This window comes from Struthio camelus, chromosome 22 (genome assembly GCF_040807025.1).
Source record: "Struthio camelus isolate bStrCam1 chromosome 22, bStrCam1.hap1, whole genome shotgun sequence".
NCBI classification, from domain to species: domain Eukaryota; kingdom Metazoa; phylum Chordata; class Aves; order Struthioniformes; family Struthionidae; genus Struthio; species Struthio camelus.
The window spans coordinates 4815725-4834905 of NC_090963.1; the positions used below are offsets into that span (position 1 = coordinate 4815725).

A 19181-nucleotide genomic window follows, 5' to 3' on the forward strand; every position below is an offset into this window, starting at 1 on the left:
AAGGCCCTGGTACACCGCGCCGTGCCTCAGTTTCCCCATCAGCAGCAAGGAGACGCACCAGCAGCTCAGGACAAAGGCTCCAGCCTCCCCGGGCAGCCCACGCCGTGTTCACCCCCTTCCCCCCCGCACCGGACGCGCGCCCCGATGGAGAGGCTCGCGTTCCCCGACGGCAACAAGGGGCCTTTCGGCTCCCCAGCCCGACTCGGGCTCCCCTGCGCTGCGCAGCACCGTTGGTTCCCCTTTCCCCAACTTCTGTCGCTCTTTTATAAAACCTTCTCCAGCCTTAAAGCGTCGGCCGAGGACGGGCCAGCGGCGCCGGGGGGGCTGCTGTGTGCCCGCTCGCGGCTCCCTCGCGCCGACCGCACAGTGTTTCAGCTTGTTTCTGCAGCAAGGGGAGAGCCAAAAAAAAAAAAAGAAAGAAAAAAAACCCCTCACAGCAGGCACACGGTAACCCAGAACAGTATCTGGGCAAGGAGCTAAATCCTCAAATCCCCAAACCCCAGAAACCCCAGGAAATGGCTGAAACGGAGCAGCCTGAACGAAGCGTCGGCCCCCCGCGCCACCCCGCGCTTTGAGGAAGGCGGGTTCGCAGCTACGTCCCTTCTCCCGGCGGCTGGGGCACCCCAGCTGCAAGCCCTCCTGGCGCCGGCACGGAAGGACTTTCTCCGGGGCCGAGGGCGCCTGCCTTCACGGGGGTGCAACTAGATCCAAAGGGGAAAACCCTCTCCCCGCCGCATTTTTGCGGAGCGCTTGGGAGAGCGACGCGTCCGCTTGGCACCCTCTGGTGCCCCACGGAGCCCCAGCGCAGAGGTTTCCCCCCCCGCCCCGCTTGCAGCCCCCGGGGCCGCATCCCCCCGCCAAGCAGGTCCCCGCAGCCCCCCGCGCCCCGAGGGGTCCCGCGGTCCAAAGCTGCGAGGCGGCTGCTTTGGGATAAAGACGACTGCTCCGTGGCTTTCTGGACCGAGAAACCCTCCTGCGAGAGACGGGGAGGTGGGAGGCGGCGTGGGCACTCTGCCTGTCCCACCCTGCCCGGCCGGAAGAATAAAGCGTATAAAGCGCCCGCGATCTGCAGCCGTAGGGAGGCAGCAAATGGGTTCAAACAGCAAATTGTCACCTGCTAATAAAAACACGCCTTTCCGTCCAGGCAATGGTCGCCTTTTGCGGGCGAAGTTGTGAGTCTGCCCCACAGTCTTCTGCCACAGAGATGTGAGCAGAAACCAGCCATGCCGTAACGCCCGTTAGTTGCGAAGAAGTTTATTAAAAAAGGAAAAGAAAAATGAGGAGTGTAATCTTTGCACTAAACACCACCTTTGTGGAAAGCAGCCTTTATGGAAATATCTAGAGGAAGGAAAAAAATTGTTTAAGTCATGTCATTTTGCTGCTCTAAAATAAAGGGCACCCAGCGCTGCCCACACTTATGAGGCCATTCAGAGCCGATTTATTGCTTGAGGCCACAGAGACAAAATCAAGCCATTACAACCTCTTAAAAGCTTTCTTGCAACAAACTAAAAATATCCATTGCTGACAGATGCAAGCTGTCAATAAGGAATTTAAGAACTCAGTATGAAGAGTGGAAAGAGCGCAAAGTCTTGATAAACATCTCAAATTGGGTCTTACTCAGTGGGAAACAAGTAGTTTATAGTGGTAATTGTAAAGGGCATTTTACATTGAATCAATTAAATGAAAATCTTTTAAACCCTTTTTAAAAAGAGACCTTTTTAAGTTAACAGGTGATTTTAATTGGAACCATGGGACTTGCGTCACGGGAGGTGGGTTGGGTTTTTTGTTGAGATTTTTTTTGGAAGCGTTCTATATAGGGGAAAATCGATACACTTCCATCAGCATTTGAACTCCTAGAGTCTTGCAAGCTGAATAGTTAAACTAAGCAAGAATTAGAGTTTGCTCTGCTTTGCAAGGCGTTTTCTAGCAATTAAATGTGTCTCCATCATGGCTCCTTAATTATGAAAGATGCAGGAGAATTTGTCAAGGCTGAGTTACCTTTTCTCTCACGAGATACTCCAGGAGAATTATTCTTAGTCCGAATCCTTGTCAGAACCTACCATAAAAATAGCATACATTTCTTAGAGACAAATTACCTTCAGAGAAGATGTCAAACATCCCAGCTGACACCATCAAAAGCAATAATTGCATGTGAACAGCATTTTACTTTTAAATTCCTTTTCTTACTTCTTCACGGGCCTAAAGCCTGCTCTGGAAAATTACTAGCAGACAAGCAATTGCCTGCCAGCCCAAGGGACTGAAGACATGAGCAATGATCCTTCCCTCAGAAGCAAATGCCACCTTCAGCCACTGCCTTTAAGAGCCGGTGAATTCCTCCGGTTCCCATTGCTCCGTACTTCAGCCAAGCAGGCACCGTTTGCCCTGCGGAGCTACAAGGTGGGATCCGGAAACACCCATTATTTACCTAGAAGTAGGCTAGAGAAAAACATGGGAAGGCGTGACATGTTCCCTAGGTGAAGACTTGGGATGGGCTGTCTGGGGATCCGCACTTCCTCGCCGGTAAACTCGGAGCTTCAGTCTCCGAGCCTTGTCTCCTCAAAGGCACAGGCAAACAGCTGCGGTGTCTAGTCGGAATAAGGAGACGTGAGATCTACGGGCACGCAAAGAGCTCCTGAAGGGAAGGGCGGTTTGCAGACCTGCAGGGACGCTACAACGGGGATGGCAGAGAAGGCACTAAACGCATCAGACAACCTACCTTTGGATTTTTTCAAAACAGTTGAATGAAAACTCATCTTTTGACAAAAAACAAAAACAAAACAAAAAACCCAAACCTTTGATGCTGCTCCCTCTTGCTAGCTTTAAACGGGTGCTGCCCATGAATTCAAACACGTCCATTAGAGCACCAACAGAGGGACCGACGTCGGAGCCGGAGGCTGCTCGGCGGGGAGCGCCGGTGCATTACCAAAGCAGCAAACTCCTCTCGCAGCCAGGCCCGGAGCTGGCAGAGGGACACTCACCTCCTCTAATGACTTCCACTGGCCAAACAGATGTTCTTGGGGGAAAGCATGCGTTTGCTTCCTCGCTCCGGGTGGAAGAAAGGAGTCAAAGGGGAATTGAGACGTTCCCCAGGGGAATACACAGGAGAGAGCCAAGACAGCTCGGGTTGCCAGGCAGAGCCGGCCGTGTTGACACAGCGAGAGCGTTACCAGCTCTTGGGATTTTTTTGTGATCTCTGCAAGAAACAACGGGTTGCCTAAAGCCCCAGCTCCCGGGGTTGCATTGTCTCTAAAAAATAAAAATGTCCGGATCTCTAAAGGAAGCGCTTAGGCCTTGTAGGTGTGGAAAAAAGCCTGGAAAAATAACCTGTTTCAGTGCAGGGATTTCAAGGGAGGGCAAGAAAGAGAACGTATTGGGATGCTGCTTGACTCCCAGCATGGTCAAGCCGAGCATTAGGGATGGGGCACCCAGCAGCGTCCCCGCCGTTCCCCTTTTCCCTGAGCTTCAGGAGTGCAAAAAGAGGTCAGCAAGGCAGAAACGTAGATACTGCTCCTCAGAAGTGCCCAGGCCACAGGAAGCCCGAAAGCCCCAGCAAGCGTCAAGTCAGCAAGTATCTCCTGCCAGCTCATCCCCACCGAGCTGAGGTCTCGTCTCTTAAGTGACCGAGAGCTTGCAGTCTTCAGAGGCAGATTTAGCAAGGGCTAAAGCCTTTGGATGGATGTCAGAAGTCCCCGTCTGCCTGCCGGGAACCGTGCCTGGGCACCACTATCCCCGTCGCGGGGAGGGCAGCTGAGGCGGGAAGGGTCTTCCCAGCCCTCTGCCGGAGGAGTCCACCCCCGAGGAGTGAGGCTGGGACCAGCCCCGGCACCCACCAACAAACCGGTGGGTAACTGTGCTACCTCAGGAAGCTCATAAATACCGATCACGTCCCGCCAGGACAGGCTGGGGAAACCAAGGCACAGTCGGCGAGTGGCTCCACGGAGGCGGTGATCTAGATGCCACGTCTTCAGCGTGGCACCCACCCTTCCTCCGTGGGATTGATGTGCTTCTGCCGGGCACTAAGTGATTAGTCTGTGGCTTTGCTGAATGTAAACTTACGGAGCAGGAGATCCAATCATAAGCACAACTCCAATTCTGCTGCAGTCCTATTTGAAAGGGTAAGTGTTCTGCATTTTTTTTCACGCTTGCAACAATCTAGACAAATAGGCTTTTAAATTAAGCAGTGATTTGGAATATAAGTGAGTGCATTTAAGCTGCTAAGAGATGGAAAGATCCTAATGGCTGAAATATTTGTCATATCACAAATAAACTGACTGTATCGGGAGCTACTAATATAACTAATTTTTACCAAATCCTTCACTGCTCTGTGACAGAAAATGAGGTCAGCATAGGTTGAGGCAACATAAAATGAGCAGCTGCCAGAAGGCGGCACAGAATACTGATAAAGGACTCTGCAGGAACTGTATTGCCTGCCCACAGAAAAAGGGAATCGGTTGGTTCAAATTAAGATATAGCTTTTCCAGAGCATCCAGGGTTTTAATGAAAAGGTGCCAACGAATACATGCTTTCAACGGATCTTGAATACAAATGCATACCAAGAGACTTCCTCAAAGCCTCCCTGCCCTCCTGGACCAGATTTCACCCGGCTTTTCCACCTTCTAATTAGGAGGTCAGTGGCATTTTTGAGAGGTACTTGGGTGTGAGAGGAAGCAGAAGTGTGCCCTGGGATAGCTGATGAGAATCCCTGGGATTTTACGGTTCCTTTGATTCCTGTGGAGCTTTCCAGTTGAGGAGCTCGAGCAGGAATTAAACCTTGGCTTAATCTCCGATTTGCAAGGAGGGAAACTGAAATGAAGAGGAGTTAAGAGGGCTTGACCCGCCTTTATGGAAAAACCAGCCCAAAGCGCACAGGGATAGTGCCTGGCAGTGCCAGGAGTGGCTCTTGCACCTTTAGATTCAGACACCAAGAGCAAGTCCCCCAAACCATCCCGTTTCTGCCATGCCCCCGTGCGGTCCGTTGTTGCCCGCTACACGGATATACGGCGTGCTCTAAGCCGCCTCGATCCTCATTCGGCAAATCCAGGGGAACAGAGTCGAACTCGCTGTGTCAGAAGAGCAGCGACAGCCTGTGTTTTGCCGGTGTTTTGCCGGTGTTTTGCCTGTCGAGCTTCCAAGGCTGCCTCAGACATCTGAGACCAAGAGGGATGCATCCGAACTCTAGTTAGAGGAGGAAAACGAAGCCATTGTTTGCGCCTTCTCAGCAAAAACGAAGAACGCTTTGGAAGAGGTATTCCTTCCCTGTGTTGCAGGCAGGTGCCAACAGCCAGGGACCTGCGTCTTTGAGTAAGGGGAGGATTAGGGTCATCCTAGTCGGCCCATTTCACCCCTAACCTCCATGGAGTTAACAGAAGTAAGTGACTCCATTCGAGCAGTGGGGAAACCGAGGCACATACACATGACGCGTCTCCCATAAGGGGAGACTGAGAGTCTTCTCTGCCCGGTCCGAGTCAGGCCTGGTAGGATAAAGCAGCTTTGCTGGCTTCCAGCTGCGTACCCACCTCGTGGGGAAAGGTGCCTGCCTGCACCAGGCTGTGCGTTTAACTGAAAAAGGGACACACTGCATGAACCCCTTCACTTTAACCATCCCTACCTACAGGTCAGAGAGGGGCCAAGGACATCCAGCGATCATCTGGGAGGATCTGGTAGCGCAGGTTGACTCACGTGTGATCCCATCTCCCCGTGACAGTCCAGCCTCATTCAGAGCAGCTCTCCCGGGATCGATACGCCGAGGACCTTGGCGGGGGAACGGCAACCGCTCCGAAGCGTCGGACGGTTTAAGAAAAATAAGATCAACATGGATTAACAATAAAACCTAAAGCTGGCTGCATTTCCTAAATGGAATGGTAGAATGGGTTCATATTTGATAACCATTAAATGGCTTAATGAAATAATTATAACTCGGACTCCTGAGCCCAGCCGCAATCGATAACTATGAGCTCTAAGCAACAGCATGCTCCAACTTCTGCCATTTTCACAGTGCTCCCCAGCAGGCAGAGTGTGTGACTATAAATGCGATTGACAGTAAAGTTGCATTAAAACGGCCCCATCGAGGGCAGTAATAGATTAAAGGCTACTGAGGCGCTGCAGTTGGCTGGTCAATATGCTTTATTTTGTGCATCACCCCCAATTTTGCCACCCTCCCGCATACTACTAGTGTGAGTCGATTTGCTGTCAATGCGTAGCCCTGGCAAAAGATGCATTAATGCGCGCTCACAAAAGAAGCGGCGCATGGCATTATCACTTCACTCGCTTTCAAATTACAGCCTAATGCTGTCTCCAGGCAGCTTGTGACACGTTAACACTATGTGCGATTTGTTGGTATCGGGCTAAATATTTCGTGTCTAAAGATTTCATCAGAGATTTGATGACGGAAATAAACTACCGCCCGGTGGGAAATCTTTCCGAATAATAGAATTAGGCGTTGTTGGAAAATTGCTAGAAACGGGATGATGATGCGGGATAGTGGACGAAGGGAGGAAAAAGCATGAGGGGAGAAGGAGGGCTGAGTAGAGGCCTGCTGAGTACCCATTTGTCTGCTAACTAAAGGCAGTTTTGTTAATAAATCCAGTGAAGGGGCAGAGATTACGACTCAGACGATTGTCTGTACCTTGCTCCCAGATAGCAGGCTTAGATGCTCCGTCGCTGCTTTTGAATGGCAAGAATCCCACACGGTATATGAAATGCAGCAGAATACGCCCAGGAGGTTGCTTTGTTCTCGGCCAAATCTCATGAAAGAGCCGATAATATATATGCCTCTGCATCAGTCTACCACGGGTTGTATTTTCCTTTACCGCTAGTGAAAAGGGCCTAGGAAACCAAAGGCATCTTTCTAGCTGCAGAAGAGGAGGCAAGCAACCGCAGAGCCACCTACCCTGCCTCAGAGTTGCAAACTGACCTGCAGAAAGCACTATTCGGGCAAGGATTTGCTGAGGCCGCAAGCTCACACAGAGCCGGTGCTCAGATGCTGCTTGCGCGAAGACCGTGGGTTGTAGACCCTCCACGTTACAGGACACAGGAGATTCGCACCGGAGCTGCCAGCCCTGCACCCTCTCGGAAGGACAACCCAGGAGGTCACTGCCAGCTACTCGCGTGCACGGAGACCTCGGGGACCTGCTGGGACCAGGCGCCCTGAAGGCACTGGGCAGTCCTGACTCGTATTCCTTTTCAGACCGGCTGCCTACTTGCTCATCAGAAGAGATTGGCCTTTATTCAATGCTCATTTGGGTGCAAAGCCAGCCAACCTAGTAACGCTTGCTTTTTCAAGGCCCCAGGACCCTTGCATTCACTGCCTCCTCCGGCAAGAGCTCCTCTCCCGTCTTTCAGCCCGAACAAAACGGCCCCGGAGTCAATCGTGCGATGAAAAAACAGGCACTGGACCAAAGAGAGGAGGCAAGTACTGAGGTTCAGCAAACAGCTGGCTGCTTGCTCTCCTGCGTTAGCTGCATTTTACTGTTACAGCAAGCCCTTCTACACAGGCAATTTCAGATCAGGGCTTTGATTCATGCCCTTTCCCTACAACCAGCTGTTGCCAGCGCTGAATACCCAGCCCTCACTTTTCTTGGTGTGCTTTTTTTACCTTCCTTTTCCGTGGGGGCTCCGCAAGGTTATTGGGATGGGGTTAACAGCAGCTCGGCAGTTGTGGGGGACTAGTGAGTTTGCTGGTCTCCAAGGCACGGACTGGTCAGTTAGCGTTAAGATTATAAGCCTGGGTTCAGTCATAAGACATAAGACCCCAACAAGCTGTCTTTCAGCAGTGCTTTTTTTAAGAAACTGCGGAAGCTTCTTGAAAGCTCATTTTCTTTGCATTTTCAGACAGTATGTGCAGGAAATTTAAGTACTCAGCCTGACTCCCAGAGCCCACACAGGCTTCTCTCTCCCTGAAGGGCTCCATGACTTGTTTTAAAGCCTGACAAGGACCCTAGAGTTTTTTCTTACCTCTGCCCCCGGACTCCCTGTGAAACCCTGAACGAGTCACTTATTTTTCCAAGAGGCCGAATTAGGTTCTTGAATAAGGCGGCTCGGAAATTCAGCCTGCCTCCACCTGAGCTTCAGCACTTCCCAGCTACCTCACTGACGGCAGCTCTTTGAGGCCCAAACTTAACCTGTGCTCCTCTATCACAGTTTTACCAAAAACAAACGCACTCCCGTCTCTCACACACACAGCTCACGAACACCTAAAAGCAGGAACTGTTACAAGGGAAAGACAGTAACACGTTTCCTTGCCCGTTCTACAAAACAGCCACAGCACTCTTCATCTCTGAAAAGAAATGCCCGAACGCTTTGAAAAGCCGTGGAGATTTAATTCACCCTGGTGAACGCAGGCAGAAGGCCCTCAGCAGCGTCCACACAGACTTCTGAGCTTGTACAAGCAAAGCCTTGAGCTGAGCCTTGTCCTGTGAAGAAACTATGCGGCATGTTTATGTTCTATACCTGCAGGGCAATCAAAGATTCCTCCTCAGCAGAAATAAATTCAGTCTCTACTGGCTGGGTATCAGGTAAAAACTCTCCCTTTAGCCTATTCACTGCTCGATTTCCTATCCCTTTCTCAGGCAACACTGGTCGTTGATGGGCCTCAGTTTAGCCCGAGCTTTGCTCCACCGACAACTCTCAGCTTCTAAGACATTTGAAAACAGTTGCAGGGGTGAAACTGCCACTAGACGTACGCTTTTCAAACCACCCTGCATATTAGTATGAAATCATACAGAGAACGATCTCCTTAGCATTTAAATCCCAGGCAAAGACACGTGAAAGATTCTTTGCTCTCTGCTCAAACTTCCAGTAGGAAGTTGCTATGCTGAAATCAAAATTAATGGTCATTCCTTTACAATATTAAACAAAAGCATGCTGAAAGATAAAACGTATCGTGAGGAAAACCCGACACCTGCTCTAGCGCTTGTGAAGGACACTAGGCAGCCGAAGTTTGATACCGTTATTAGACTAACGCAACCCGATGACTTGAGGAGAGACAACCCCTATGACGCTTACCAGGGAGACGAGATCCAGATAGCTTCGGACACCGCCCAAATGAACGACGAATTAACTCTGCCCTTTCTAACGAGGCAGTCATTGAAAATGGTGACTTGCGTGACTAGCTCTTTCTGCACAGCCCTTAGAGCAGAATAACTGGGCAGCTCTCATAAGGAAGAAACGTATCAGCGGGCACAGGAGCTGGGTGGCCCACGACTGAGTCATCGCAATAGCCGCTTGGCCGCAAAACTTGCCAGTTTGGAAGGCCAGGCAGCTGAACGCAGAATTTGCCTCCTGCAGCACTCTCCTCGTGTTGTCAAACACAGTATTGCTGCTTCCTCTGCTTGCTCCCATTTGCACCTAAAAAGATAGATCTTGCTCCTTTGTAAAGAAAACGAAGCCGAATACCCTGGCAATTTTGAAAACAGGATCCTGAAGATGCACAAATTGAACTCCACGTGCTCCCTGCATTTGCTTCCTTGCCTCTCACAGAGCAGCACTTCTGCAGCTACACAGGTGGTCTTCCTTGATGTTAGCCTTGAGCAGGTACTGCTGCAAAGGCTCCAGCCCTATTACCCAATCTCCATCTAATTGAGCAACACTCGTAACAGAGAGGGAATTACCACCTCTGATTCCGATCCCACCTCTGCTCCGTTCCTCATTTATCCTTACACTGTCCTAAAAACAGTTCCCCTGTTTTGGACACAGCTCTTCAGGCTTCTTTGTTGTCCTGTCCCTTTTATGAACGTGAAACACCCACAGGGTTGGCACTCTTCACTTGCATTAATTTAACCCACTCAGCGTGCCTATTTTGTAGTCCAAACGCTTGCGCACGCTCAACCTCGTCAGCAGCCCTTCCCCTCTCTCCCTCTCAGGCTCAGATCCCTGGCCTCCTAACTCACTGCCCGAAGTCAATCGTAACTTGCCTTTGTTCAGTAACTTACACTATCAGGCCTTGTTCCTCAGCCTAACAAGGTTGAGGATTTTAAATTATAACTTAGAAAGGTGTCCTGACAAGACTTCTACACGCCATCCTAATAAAAAAGGCTAGTTTAACCCATCATTTCTAACAGGCCCTAAAACACCCCTTTCCCCCAAACACTACTTCATTTAACTTCCACTGCTGCAATGAAGGTGTTGCACCCTCTAAACAGGATGTGAGCCCCAAAAGCAGATGTCAGTACCTGCCGAGAGCTCTCGAATAAAGACACGTGCTGGATTTCAATATAACCCTCCAGAAAAATCAAAACCTTTTTCTGAGATCATTTGCTAACTACTACTGACATCTGGTGGGCAAAACCCATCATACATCTGTGTAACCAGGCATGACTAACGCTCTGCAGCAGAGCCTGTTAATACAAAACCCAGTCCCAATCTAAATGGCACTTACAATGCTAGAGGTTAATACAAGTCAGAGAGTATGCCGCTTTTCCCTGTTCTGTGAGTAAGTACAACCGCCTCACTTATTTTCCAGTTATTACTAGGAAATAGTGACTCGTGTATTTTTCTGATGCCAATAAAAATCGCCCCTCCACCACGCAAAGCTTCCACGGAAGCAGTGCTCCATTACTGAACACAGGAAGGCAAGAGGTGTTAAAGGCGGGGAACAAAACTTCAGCTCCTGATCAAAAGTCACAGAAAGAACAGGCAAGAACACAACTTCATCTTGAAGCTGACTGCCCGCCCCATTCCGTGGCTCACGCCCTCAGGCTTTTAAATACCCTGTAGGATGAAGGCAGGTAATAATCACCTCAACAGCAGTAACCCTTTTTGTATTCCCACTGATGAGAAAAGAACCCAGAAACACAGGTAAACAGAAAAACCTCTTGCTGTGATGATATGCAAGGCTTCCCACCTTTTGTGGGCCCACCCGCTTTCCTCCGGGCATTTCTTCCGGCAAATCCTCTCCAGGCAGGATTATGATTCCTTCCAAATAGCTAACACGCCCTCAAAAAGCAGCAATTAAATGATCAGAGCATTGTTTTTCCTGTTGGGTTTTTGAGATTTCTAATAGTTGAGTACTTCAGTTTTTCTAAAAAAGAAACCCCTAAATTATTCCCAAGAGATAGGAGAACAAAAGCCCCTCAGGAAAAAAAAAAAATCAAGGGAAAACTAACCTGGAAAGGACCTAAAAATAAACCAGGAGTCAAGAGCATGGGTCCAAAGCATACATCTTCCTCACAAAAATGTAGAAATTTGGAACTCATGATCTGAACCTCATTAAGGCTGTGCAAGGCTACTTGTACAGCCCAATGAGTCATCTCCCACCTGAAAAAAGGCCTCAGAACTCATCCCCCCACCTAAAGGGGGGAGAAAAAGCCCTTCCAGTGGCAGGGGACTTGATGTTTAAAGGATTACCTTTTCTCCTACGCCCCTTTTTAAAGGGGCTCCTTAGCGCTGGGCTTTAAGCATGGCTAACTCAAAAGATCAAAAGAAAAACCTCTTCCATTAATCACTAGTCTAATCCTGACTAGGGTGAGCCAACAATTTCACAGTTACCGCTACCTTAGTGCGGGCTCTAAGACTGAAGCATCCAGGTAGATCTAGCTACTATGACCTTCCAGTCATGTTGTTCACTATCACTTTGGTACTGGAAGTACCTGCTGACAACCTCTAGTGACCTAAAGAAAAAACGTGTCCTCCACAAACCCTTCTGGCTGGAGCTGTAAAATTACTCAGCTACTGCTGCAGGCAAGAGCATGACCTTCTCAGGTACTATTTCATTTCCACCCCACCCACTATAATATACACCTCCCCCTCCCCCAAAAAAAAAACTGAACAAAGATGCATTGTGATGCCCATTAAATAGTTTTTATTCCTCAGGACATGAATTGCATTTCCACTTGTTTACAGTACTGTAAAGTGCAATGGTATTTCCTCTCCCCTCCTGTGCACATGTTCAAGTATTTAAAATGCCCAGAAATATTTTACAGCAGCTCAGTTATGGAGTTTCAATCTGGCAATATACCCAGATGTGCCTACAGGTTTGGGTCCTTCAATCTAACCCCCAGCTAGGGGTCCTCCAATACTAACTGCTAGTGGAATGCATTTCCCAGTGTCTTTAGTCCACCTCCTCGATGGTTGGTCCAGAAGAAGCTCCCCCAGATGGAGGTGCTCCACCACCAGGAAATCCACCGGGCATCCCACCTGGCATCCCTCCTGCACTCTGGTACAGCTTCGTGATGATGGGGTTGCACACCTTCTCCAGCTCCTTCTGTTGGTGCTCAAACTCCTCCTTCTCAGCCGTCTGAAAAGGAGAAATCACTCAGTCAGTATCTGCTATACCCACTGACACACACAGCCTGGAAGTTAGCTGGCACTACTGAGTCTCACCTAATAAAAGCCCACCCTTCAGGACCAGAAGGTGACATTTGGAGCAGGCCAGGTTAAAGACAAGTTTACAGTTCTGCTTTACTTCTGAAGGAGTAAGTCTACTTCGAGATGCCTATTTCGAGGTCTAAGCTTTAATTGCTCCTGAAGCAACAGGGTCACAGGCGGCCACACTTGCAAGCTAGCCAGCCTGAACCGGAAGAGAAAGCTAAAGGCCTGCCGGGTCTGCGGTCGCTCAGACATCCAAGGAAGGTTCTTAAGCCAACACAAGCCTCTCGACTTCTGGTGGAAACTACGAATGGCTTTGGAATCGCTTTCATCACTGCAACCAGTTCTGCACACACTGAGCTTTCTTTGTAGCTCAAGCGTGCTACAAAGTAAACGCTGCCCAAACAGAAGGCAAACATACCTGATTCTTGTCCAGCCAGTTGATGATTTCGTTGCATTTGTCTAGGATTTTCTGTTTGTCCTCATCCGAGATCTTGCCTTGGAGCTTCTCATCTTCAACAGTGGCTTTCATGTTGAACGCGTAAGACTCCAGGGAGTTCTTAGAAGACACCTTATCACGCTGCTTCTCATCTTCCGCTTTGTATTTCTCTGCTTCCTGAACCATGCGCTCAATGTCTTCCTTGCTCAGGCGGCCTACAGAGCATAACCACGGTTCAAGTTAGGCTTGGAGTTAGGCGTTTTTAGTCGAGGACTGAAGTCTGCGTTACTTCCAAGTTCTAAACTCGCCCAAGTTAACTTGGGCGCACAAGGCAGTCTCAAGGCCCATCAAGCTTCCGTTACCTCAAAGGGCTTCTTAGGCCTTCTGAGGAACTTGGGGCTAACTGCACTGTAACTATCAATACCTACTGCAGCCATTTTAGCTAAAGCGCTTGAAGTGTTTCAAACGCAAAGCAGTTGGGCAGTCTCCCACCCTCAAAACCACGCAATGCTTACCCTTGTCATTTGTTATTGTGATCTTGTTCTCCTTGCCAGTGCTCTTATCCACAGCAGACACGTTCAGGATGCCATTGGCATCGATATCAAAGGTTACTTCAATCTGCGGTACACCTCTGGGAGCAGGGGGAATACCAGTCAGCTCAAACTTGCCCAGCAAGTTGTTGTCCTTAGTCATAGCTCGCTCCCCTTCATACACCTAGCAGAAAAAAAAACACAGTGAACATTGCGAGTTTGACCACGCAGAAATTAAGTTCAATTCAGAAATTAAGATCTATCCTGAAGTGACATGGTCGCTCAGACATCCAAGGAAGGTACTTGGACCAACACAAGTCTTTCGACTTCTGGTGGAAACTACGAATGGCTTTGGAATCACTTTCATCATTGCAACCAAATATCAACTGCCCGTCACTTACGAACTGCAGAAAGGCCTCCTGCCCAACGCTTACTTAAAAAAAAGCACGTACGCTCAGGGTCTACAGGTTCCTGGAGTGAGCCCATCATCAGGTCACTTCAGTGTTGCTTGCCTACCTGGATAAGCACACCAGGCTGGTTATCGGAGTAGGTTGTGAATGTCTGAGTCTGCTTGGTGGGGATGGTAGTATTCCGTTTGATCAGGACCGTCATGACACCTCCAGCAGTCTCGATACCGAGAGACAGAGGCGTCACATCCAACAGCAGCAGATCCTGTACGTTCTCAGACTTGTCACCAGACAGAATAGCAGCCTGAACAGCTACAAAAAAATAAGAGAACAACGTCAGACCCCTGCAACAGATAGATACACCTCACGCTAGCTACCCCAATAACTCGCTCAGACATCCAAGGAAGACTTTGGCCATCATCAGCAGACCTCTGGTGGAAACTACGAATGGCTTTGGAATCTGATTCATCATTGCAAGTGAAAACAGGCTTCTTGCTGCCTTAGGAGGTTCACTGATTCAGGTGCAAAACTTAAAGCCTGCACCAGTGCTGCCGATACAGAGCTCAGCTGTCAGTTTGCTAACAGCCTCGCCCAACAGCTTGAGCTACGAAAACGCAGAAAAAGCAGAACACACACGCAGCTTTTGACAGCTATTATTACCTGCCCCATAAGCCACAGCTTCATCAGGATTGATGCTCTTGTTCAACTCTTTGCCATTGAAGAAGTCCTGCAGCAGTTTCTGAATCTTTGGGATACGAGTAGACCCACCAACCAACACGATGTCGTGGATCTGCGATTTGTCTAGTTTGGCATCCCGCAGGGCCTTTTCCACAGGATCCAGGGTACCACGGAACAGGTCAGCATTCAGCTCTTCAAAGCGAGCTCTGGTAATGGACGTGTAGAAGTCAATGCCCTCATAGAGAGAATCAATTTCAATACTGGCCTGAGTGCTAGAAGAGAGGGTACGCTTTGCACGTTCACATGCAGTGCGCAGGCGACGAACTGCTCTCTTGTTCTCGCTGATATCTTTCTTGTGCTTGCGCTTGAATTCAGCGATGAAGTGGTTGACCATGCGGTTATCAAAATCTTCTCCACCCAAGTGAGTATCACCTGCAGTGGATTTCACCTCAAAGATGCCATCCTCGATAGTCAGAATTGACACATCAAAGGTGCCACCTCCAAGGTCAAAGATAAGAACGTTCCTTTCAGCACCAACCTGCAAGTGAAGTTTTATATTCGTGATGCAACTGAGATTTTTCTAGTGCTAGCTTAGCAGCTTTAGTCACGCAGACAGTGAATTCACGGTTTACCTTCTTGTCCAGACCATAGGCAATAGCAGCAGCAGTCGGCTCGTTGATAATTCGGAGTACGTTGAGCCCTGCGATGGTTCCAGCATCTTTTGTAGCCTGGCGCTGGGAGTCATTGAAATAGGCTGGTACAGTGACAACAGCGTTCGTAACCGTCTATAAAAAAGGCCAACGGAACAGTGAGTTATACGCCTTAAGGACTCACGCCTATCAGGTTTTGCTACAATTCCCTGAGAAGGGCTACACCTCACCTTTCCAAGATATGCTTCTGCAATTTCCTTCATTTTGGTTAAAACCATTGAAGAAATTTCCTCTGGATAGAAGCTCTTGGTCTCTCCTTTGTACTCCACCTGGACTTTTGGTCTGCCAGCATCGTTCACCACAGTGAAAGGCCAGTGCTTCATATCAGACTGGACAACAGAATCATCAAATCTACGCCCAATCAACCGTTTTGCATCTGGAAAACACAGGGGACTACAATAAACCTCTTCAATCGCAGCACAGAGGCACCAGAAACCTTCCTTAAAAAAAAAATCGATGTGGAAGAACTCCCTCGTTAACCTGGTATTACTAGCGCCTTGCTAAAATTTCATTTCAGGCGCTGGTAAGCAAGCTGCCACTCCCAAGTAGACAAACCTCACGTCACTACGAACTCACAACCCTAGCTGCAACCTACACCTAACTGCTACAGTCGTATTGAAAGCCTTAGCGCAATCTAGAAATTAAGGCTAACGTACTTAGTCAAGGCCACTGAATACGGGAACTGCCACAGGCCGTCTGATTCAGTGGCAGCAAAGCAAGCTTTTATCTGTAAGGCACGCTTCCTGAACGCTTAACATAAGCAAGAACTTACTGCTCGCTTGTCCCGCTAGTCAAGTTAATTAGCTACTTAAATTTCCAACAGGAAACTTGATCCTGCCACCCGCTATAAATTCTTTTCAACAGGAACACGAGTTACTACAATCCAAGCAAACGCAAACAAGTAAAAACCACACAAAACTTCTAGCCTTCTTACCAAAGACTGTGTTGGTTGGATTCATTGCAACTTGGTTCTTTGCAGCATCACCAATCAACCTCTCTGTGTCTGTGAAGGCAACGTAGCTTGGCGTGGTCCGGTTACCCTGGTCATTGGCAATGATCTCCACCTTCCCATGCTGGAATACACCAACACAGGAATAGGTGGTGCCAAGATCAATTCCGACAGCTGGTCCCTTCGACATTTTATCTGGAAAGCGATAATTGTTTCACAAGGTTATTTCGTTACAGGTTGCCAGGTACGCATCTAATAGCTCATCAGCAGTTCGAGTCTTCCACAGCAAGCACACCTCATAGAAAACCTCAACGTTGAACGCTCCGCTAGTGCGCGTTTCACCAGCGACTGCTCTCCGCAGCACACGGATGGCAACTGGGAGTCGGAGCACTTTGCGTTAGAGCCGGGAGCTTGCGAGCCCAACCACGTGCGAGAGCACGTGGCCGCGGACTCCATCTCCCGTCATGCAGCTCCCCACTCGGACCACGCGGTCGGCGGCGGACATCTTGCATGCTGGGAAACGTAGTCCCCGGCTCGCATGGGCAGAGCTTCCCGGCCCATGAGGCCTGGCACAGCCCCAGCACGGCTGCGGCACCAACCCACCCGGCACCCAGCGGGCACACGCCGACCGCCCCCCTCCCCCACCACCACGTGGTGGCCCGCTCCGTCCCCCTCCTCCCCCGACCGGCGGGGACTACAACTCCCAGCATGCCCCTCTCGCCCCACCCACATCGCCCTACCTGCCGCCCCCCCCGGCGGGGGACGAGATGGGCGCTAAGCACCCTCCCCACCCCCACCTCCCTTTCCCCAACTGCTTGAAGAGCGCCTAAGGGAACGGGAGGAGCGCAACATACAACTACTAAATCGCATGGGGAAGGGGAAAAAAAAAAAAAAAAAACACGGCTCAGCGGAGCCTTTGCTGCACTGCGCCGACTCAGGAAAAACGACCGGCGCTGTGGCAAAATGGCGGCTCCCCCCCCACCCCTGCCTTCTCCCCCGCAGCCCCCCTCCCCCCCAGCGGGCAAGGGCACCCCGGGCTGCGGGCAGCACGGACTTTCTCCCACCCCTTTCCCCCTCCCTCCCTCCGCCCCGGCGATCGCTTGCCCCCGCCGAGCCGGGCCCCGGCCCCGTTACCTGAGCGGCACGGACAGACCCAGGCGCGCACAGGGTTAGACGCTCCGTTGAGGTTCCTGCTGAATGAGAGCGCTCGCCTCCCGCCCCGGCGCCTTTATATACCCCCTCAGAACCTTCCAGAAGCGCCCGCCCCTGGCCGCCGCTCTAGCCAATCCGCTCGCGCTTTCTACACCCCTTCCCGCCAATGGCCGCCCGCCGGAACCCGCGCCCTTCGTGACGCGCGCCGGAAGGGGGCGTTGCCCGCCCGCCGGCCGGCATTCTCGAACCTTCATGCGTTTTCCCCTCTCTTCCCCCCGCCACCCACCTACCGCTTCCCTCCGCTCGTCCCCCTCCAGCAAGGACCGGGGGGTGGGGCCTCGGGTGCGCGGGAGCCAATGAGAACCCTCGCGCGGCCCCTGTATTTGCATGACGGTGACGTCGTTTGGTTAGCGAAGGCTGAAGGAGTAGGCGGTGGCGGAGCGGGGGGGGGGGGGAAGGAGCGCGCGAGCGCGCGAATCGCAGCCAATCGCGACACGGCGCTTGGAGGTTCATTTGCATATTCCTGCTCGAGGGGAAAGGCGCGCTGGGGTGGCAATGACCAATCAGATCGCGGGGCCGGGGGGGGGCGGATATTTGCGTAGAGGGTGGCTGGCGGAGGGAAGGGAGGAGCGGGAAGAAGACAAGATGGAGGACGCGGGGCGGGGGCGGGTGGGACGGGGGCGCTGCGGCAGGGTTGCCCCTGGGGCTCGCAATTAGCGGACTCAGCGTCTCGGCAGAACGAACGGCACACAGCTCCAAACCTCATGGACCGTGTTACGTCTTTAGAGAGATGAAACCCAGCCCCAAAAGGGGAGCGTTAGGCTTTCTGGGAGGGAAACACAGTCAGCTGGAGCTAGCAGCGCAGGCCGAATATGCCAAGCGTGTGCCAAACCGTCAGGGATCCCTTCCTGCTCTAAGACAGACGACAGCACTTGTGATTCTTTATGCTAACTCATGCCTCATTGCCTAACGCTTTTAAAGACTTGCTAAAGTCTTTGTTTCATTAAATATCTCTCGGGATGATAATCCTTCCTAGCAGCGTGTGGCAAGCCTAATCTTCCATTTTCTGTCTCACAAGGTAGAAGGTGAGGCGCTCTCATTGCTCGCCGAACCCTAATTCTCGCTCAGCTGGAGGAAACCGCCTTGTCTTAAGTTGTTTTAGGGCGACGTGGTATTTTCTCCACCGAGGAGAATCTGGCCTCTACAAACTTCTCCCCTAATCGGTGCTATTCACGCTTGGCTGTGGTAACGCCCCAGACGGAGCTGTGGGGTAATGCGATACCTCCTCCTATGTCAGTGCTGCTCGCTGCCCTTGGTGCATGCTCTCGGTATGCCTGACTTCAGTAGAAAGGAAATAGAGGCCCAGAACAGCGGTGGAAAATTGTAGCTGTTCAGATTCTTTAGCGTCCTCTGGGATCAAGCGAGCGGGTGGATGGCCACAAATGTTCAGCTGGTCTCGGAGCCTTCGGCTGAAAGCTGATCAGAGGTCGTAAAGCACCTCAGGCCAGGCTCCGGCAGCAGTGCTGTGAGTCGCATCAGATGTTTACGTGACATAAAACGCTGCGTGAAAATGTCAGAGGGAGTTCATGAGGAGAAGGGCTAAACTAAAACTGTATTCTCACTGGACTGCGAAATTGTGCAGCGGGGAAAAAGGGCAAGGGAACTTCTGCGGCGTAGAACGGGAACAACATGGAAAAGCATTCCTGGTGCTCTCTCTCAACGCTGTGCGCTGACCTGGCCCTAGACAAAAGCACTCCTATTAATGCCTTAAAGTCCAGTGCTTGGGGGGAGCTCACAAATCTTTAAACCTTATCCCAGTCAAAGGGTGCTTTGTGAGGGCTTCCTGTGTGCGTGCGTGCCTGTACCCTGAGGCGCATACCTGTTAACTTGTCTTTCCACAGCAATGTTGGGTTACCTCTACCAGAGAGTATGATGCAGTTACCTTGGATCAGCCGACAGCTGGTAACTTCTTATCAGACCGCCAACGTGCAGGCTCTTCTCGCCAGGTAGCCC

At 50.7% G+C, this 19181-nt stretch overlaps 1 protein-coding gene and 3 non-coding genes across 4 annotated transcripts; all 4 read right to left on the bottom strand.

Annotated features, from left to right (window-relative positions):
* Positions 1-11774: 11774 nt before the first annotated feature.
* On the bottom strand, positions 11775-17469 carry HSPA8 (heat shock protein family A (Hsp70) member 8). The gene is made up of 9 exons (XM_068916724.1): positions 17151-17469; positions 16002-16211; positions 15238-15443; positions 14990-15142; positions 14340-14895; positions 13789-13991; positions 13258-13456; positions 12725-12957; positions 11775-12232 (listed from the first exon to the last, which is right to left on the bottom strand). Exons 2-9 carry the CDS (start codon positions 16204-16206, stop codon positions 12047-12049), a joined length of 1941 nt encoding a protein of 646 aa, XP_068772825.1. The 5' UTR covers positions 16207-16211; positions 17151-17469; the 3' UTR covers positions 11775-12046.
* On the bottom strand, positions 12547-12643 carry LOC138061936 (small nucleolar RNA SNORD14). The gene has a single exon (XR_011135942.1). It is a non-coding gene; the product is annotated as a small nucleolar RNA SNORD14 (small nucleolar RNA).
* On the bottom strand, positions 13551-13647 carry LOC138061937 (small nucleolar RNA SNORD14). The gene has a single exon (XR_011135943.1). It is a non-coding gene; the product is annotated as a small nucleolar RNA SNORD14 (small nucleolar RNA).
* On the bottom strand, positions 14066-14156 carry LOC138061938 (small nucleolar RNA SNORD14). The gene has a single exon (XR_011135944.1). It is a non-coding gene; the product is annotated as a small nucleolar RNA SNORD14 (small nucleolar RNA).
* Positions 17470-19181: the final 1712 nt, after the last annotated feature.

What these genes read in the sequence shown, in the direction of transcription:
- HSPA8 (XM_068916724.1), bottom strand. Translation starts at nt 16,206, where the DNA reads ATGTCGAAGGGACCAGCTGTCGGAATTGATCTTGGCACCACCTATTCC. An exon ending in CCTATGGTCTGGACAAGAAG is followed by an intron (nt 14,896 to 14,989) that starts GTAAACCGTGAA and finishes CTTCACTTGCAG; the next exon opens with GTTGGTGCTGAAAGGAACGT. An exon ending in CACAATAACAAATGACAAGG is followed by an intron (nt 12,958 to 13,257) that starts GTAAGCATTGCG and finishes TATGCTCTGTAG; the next exon opens with GCCGCCTGAGCAAGGAAGAC.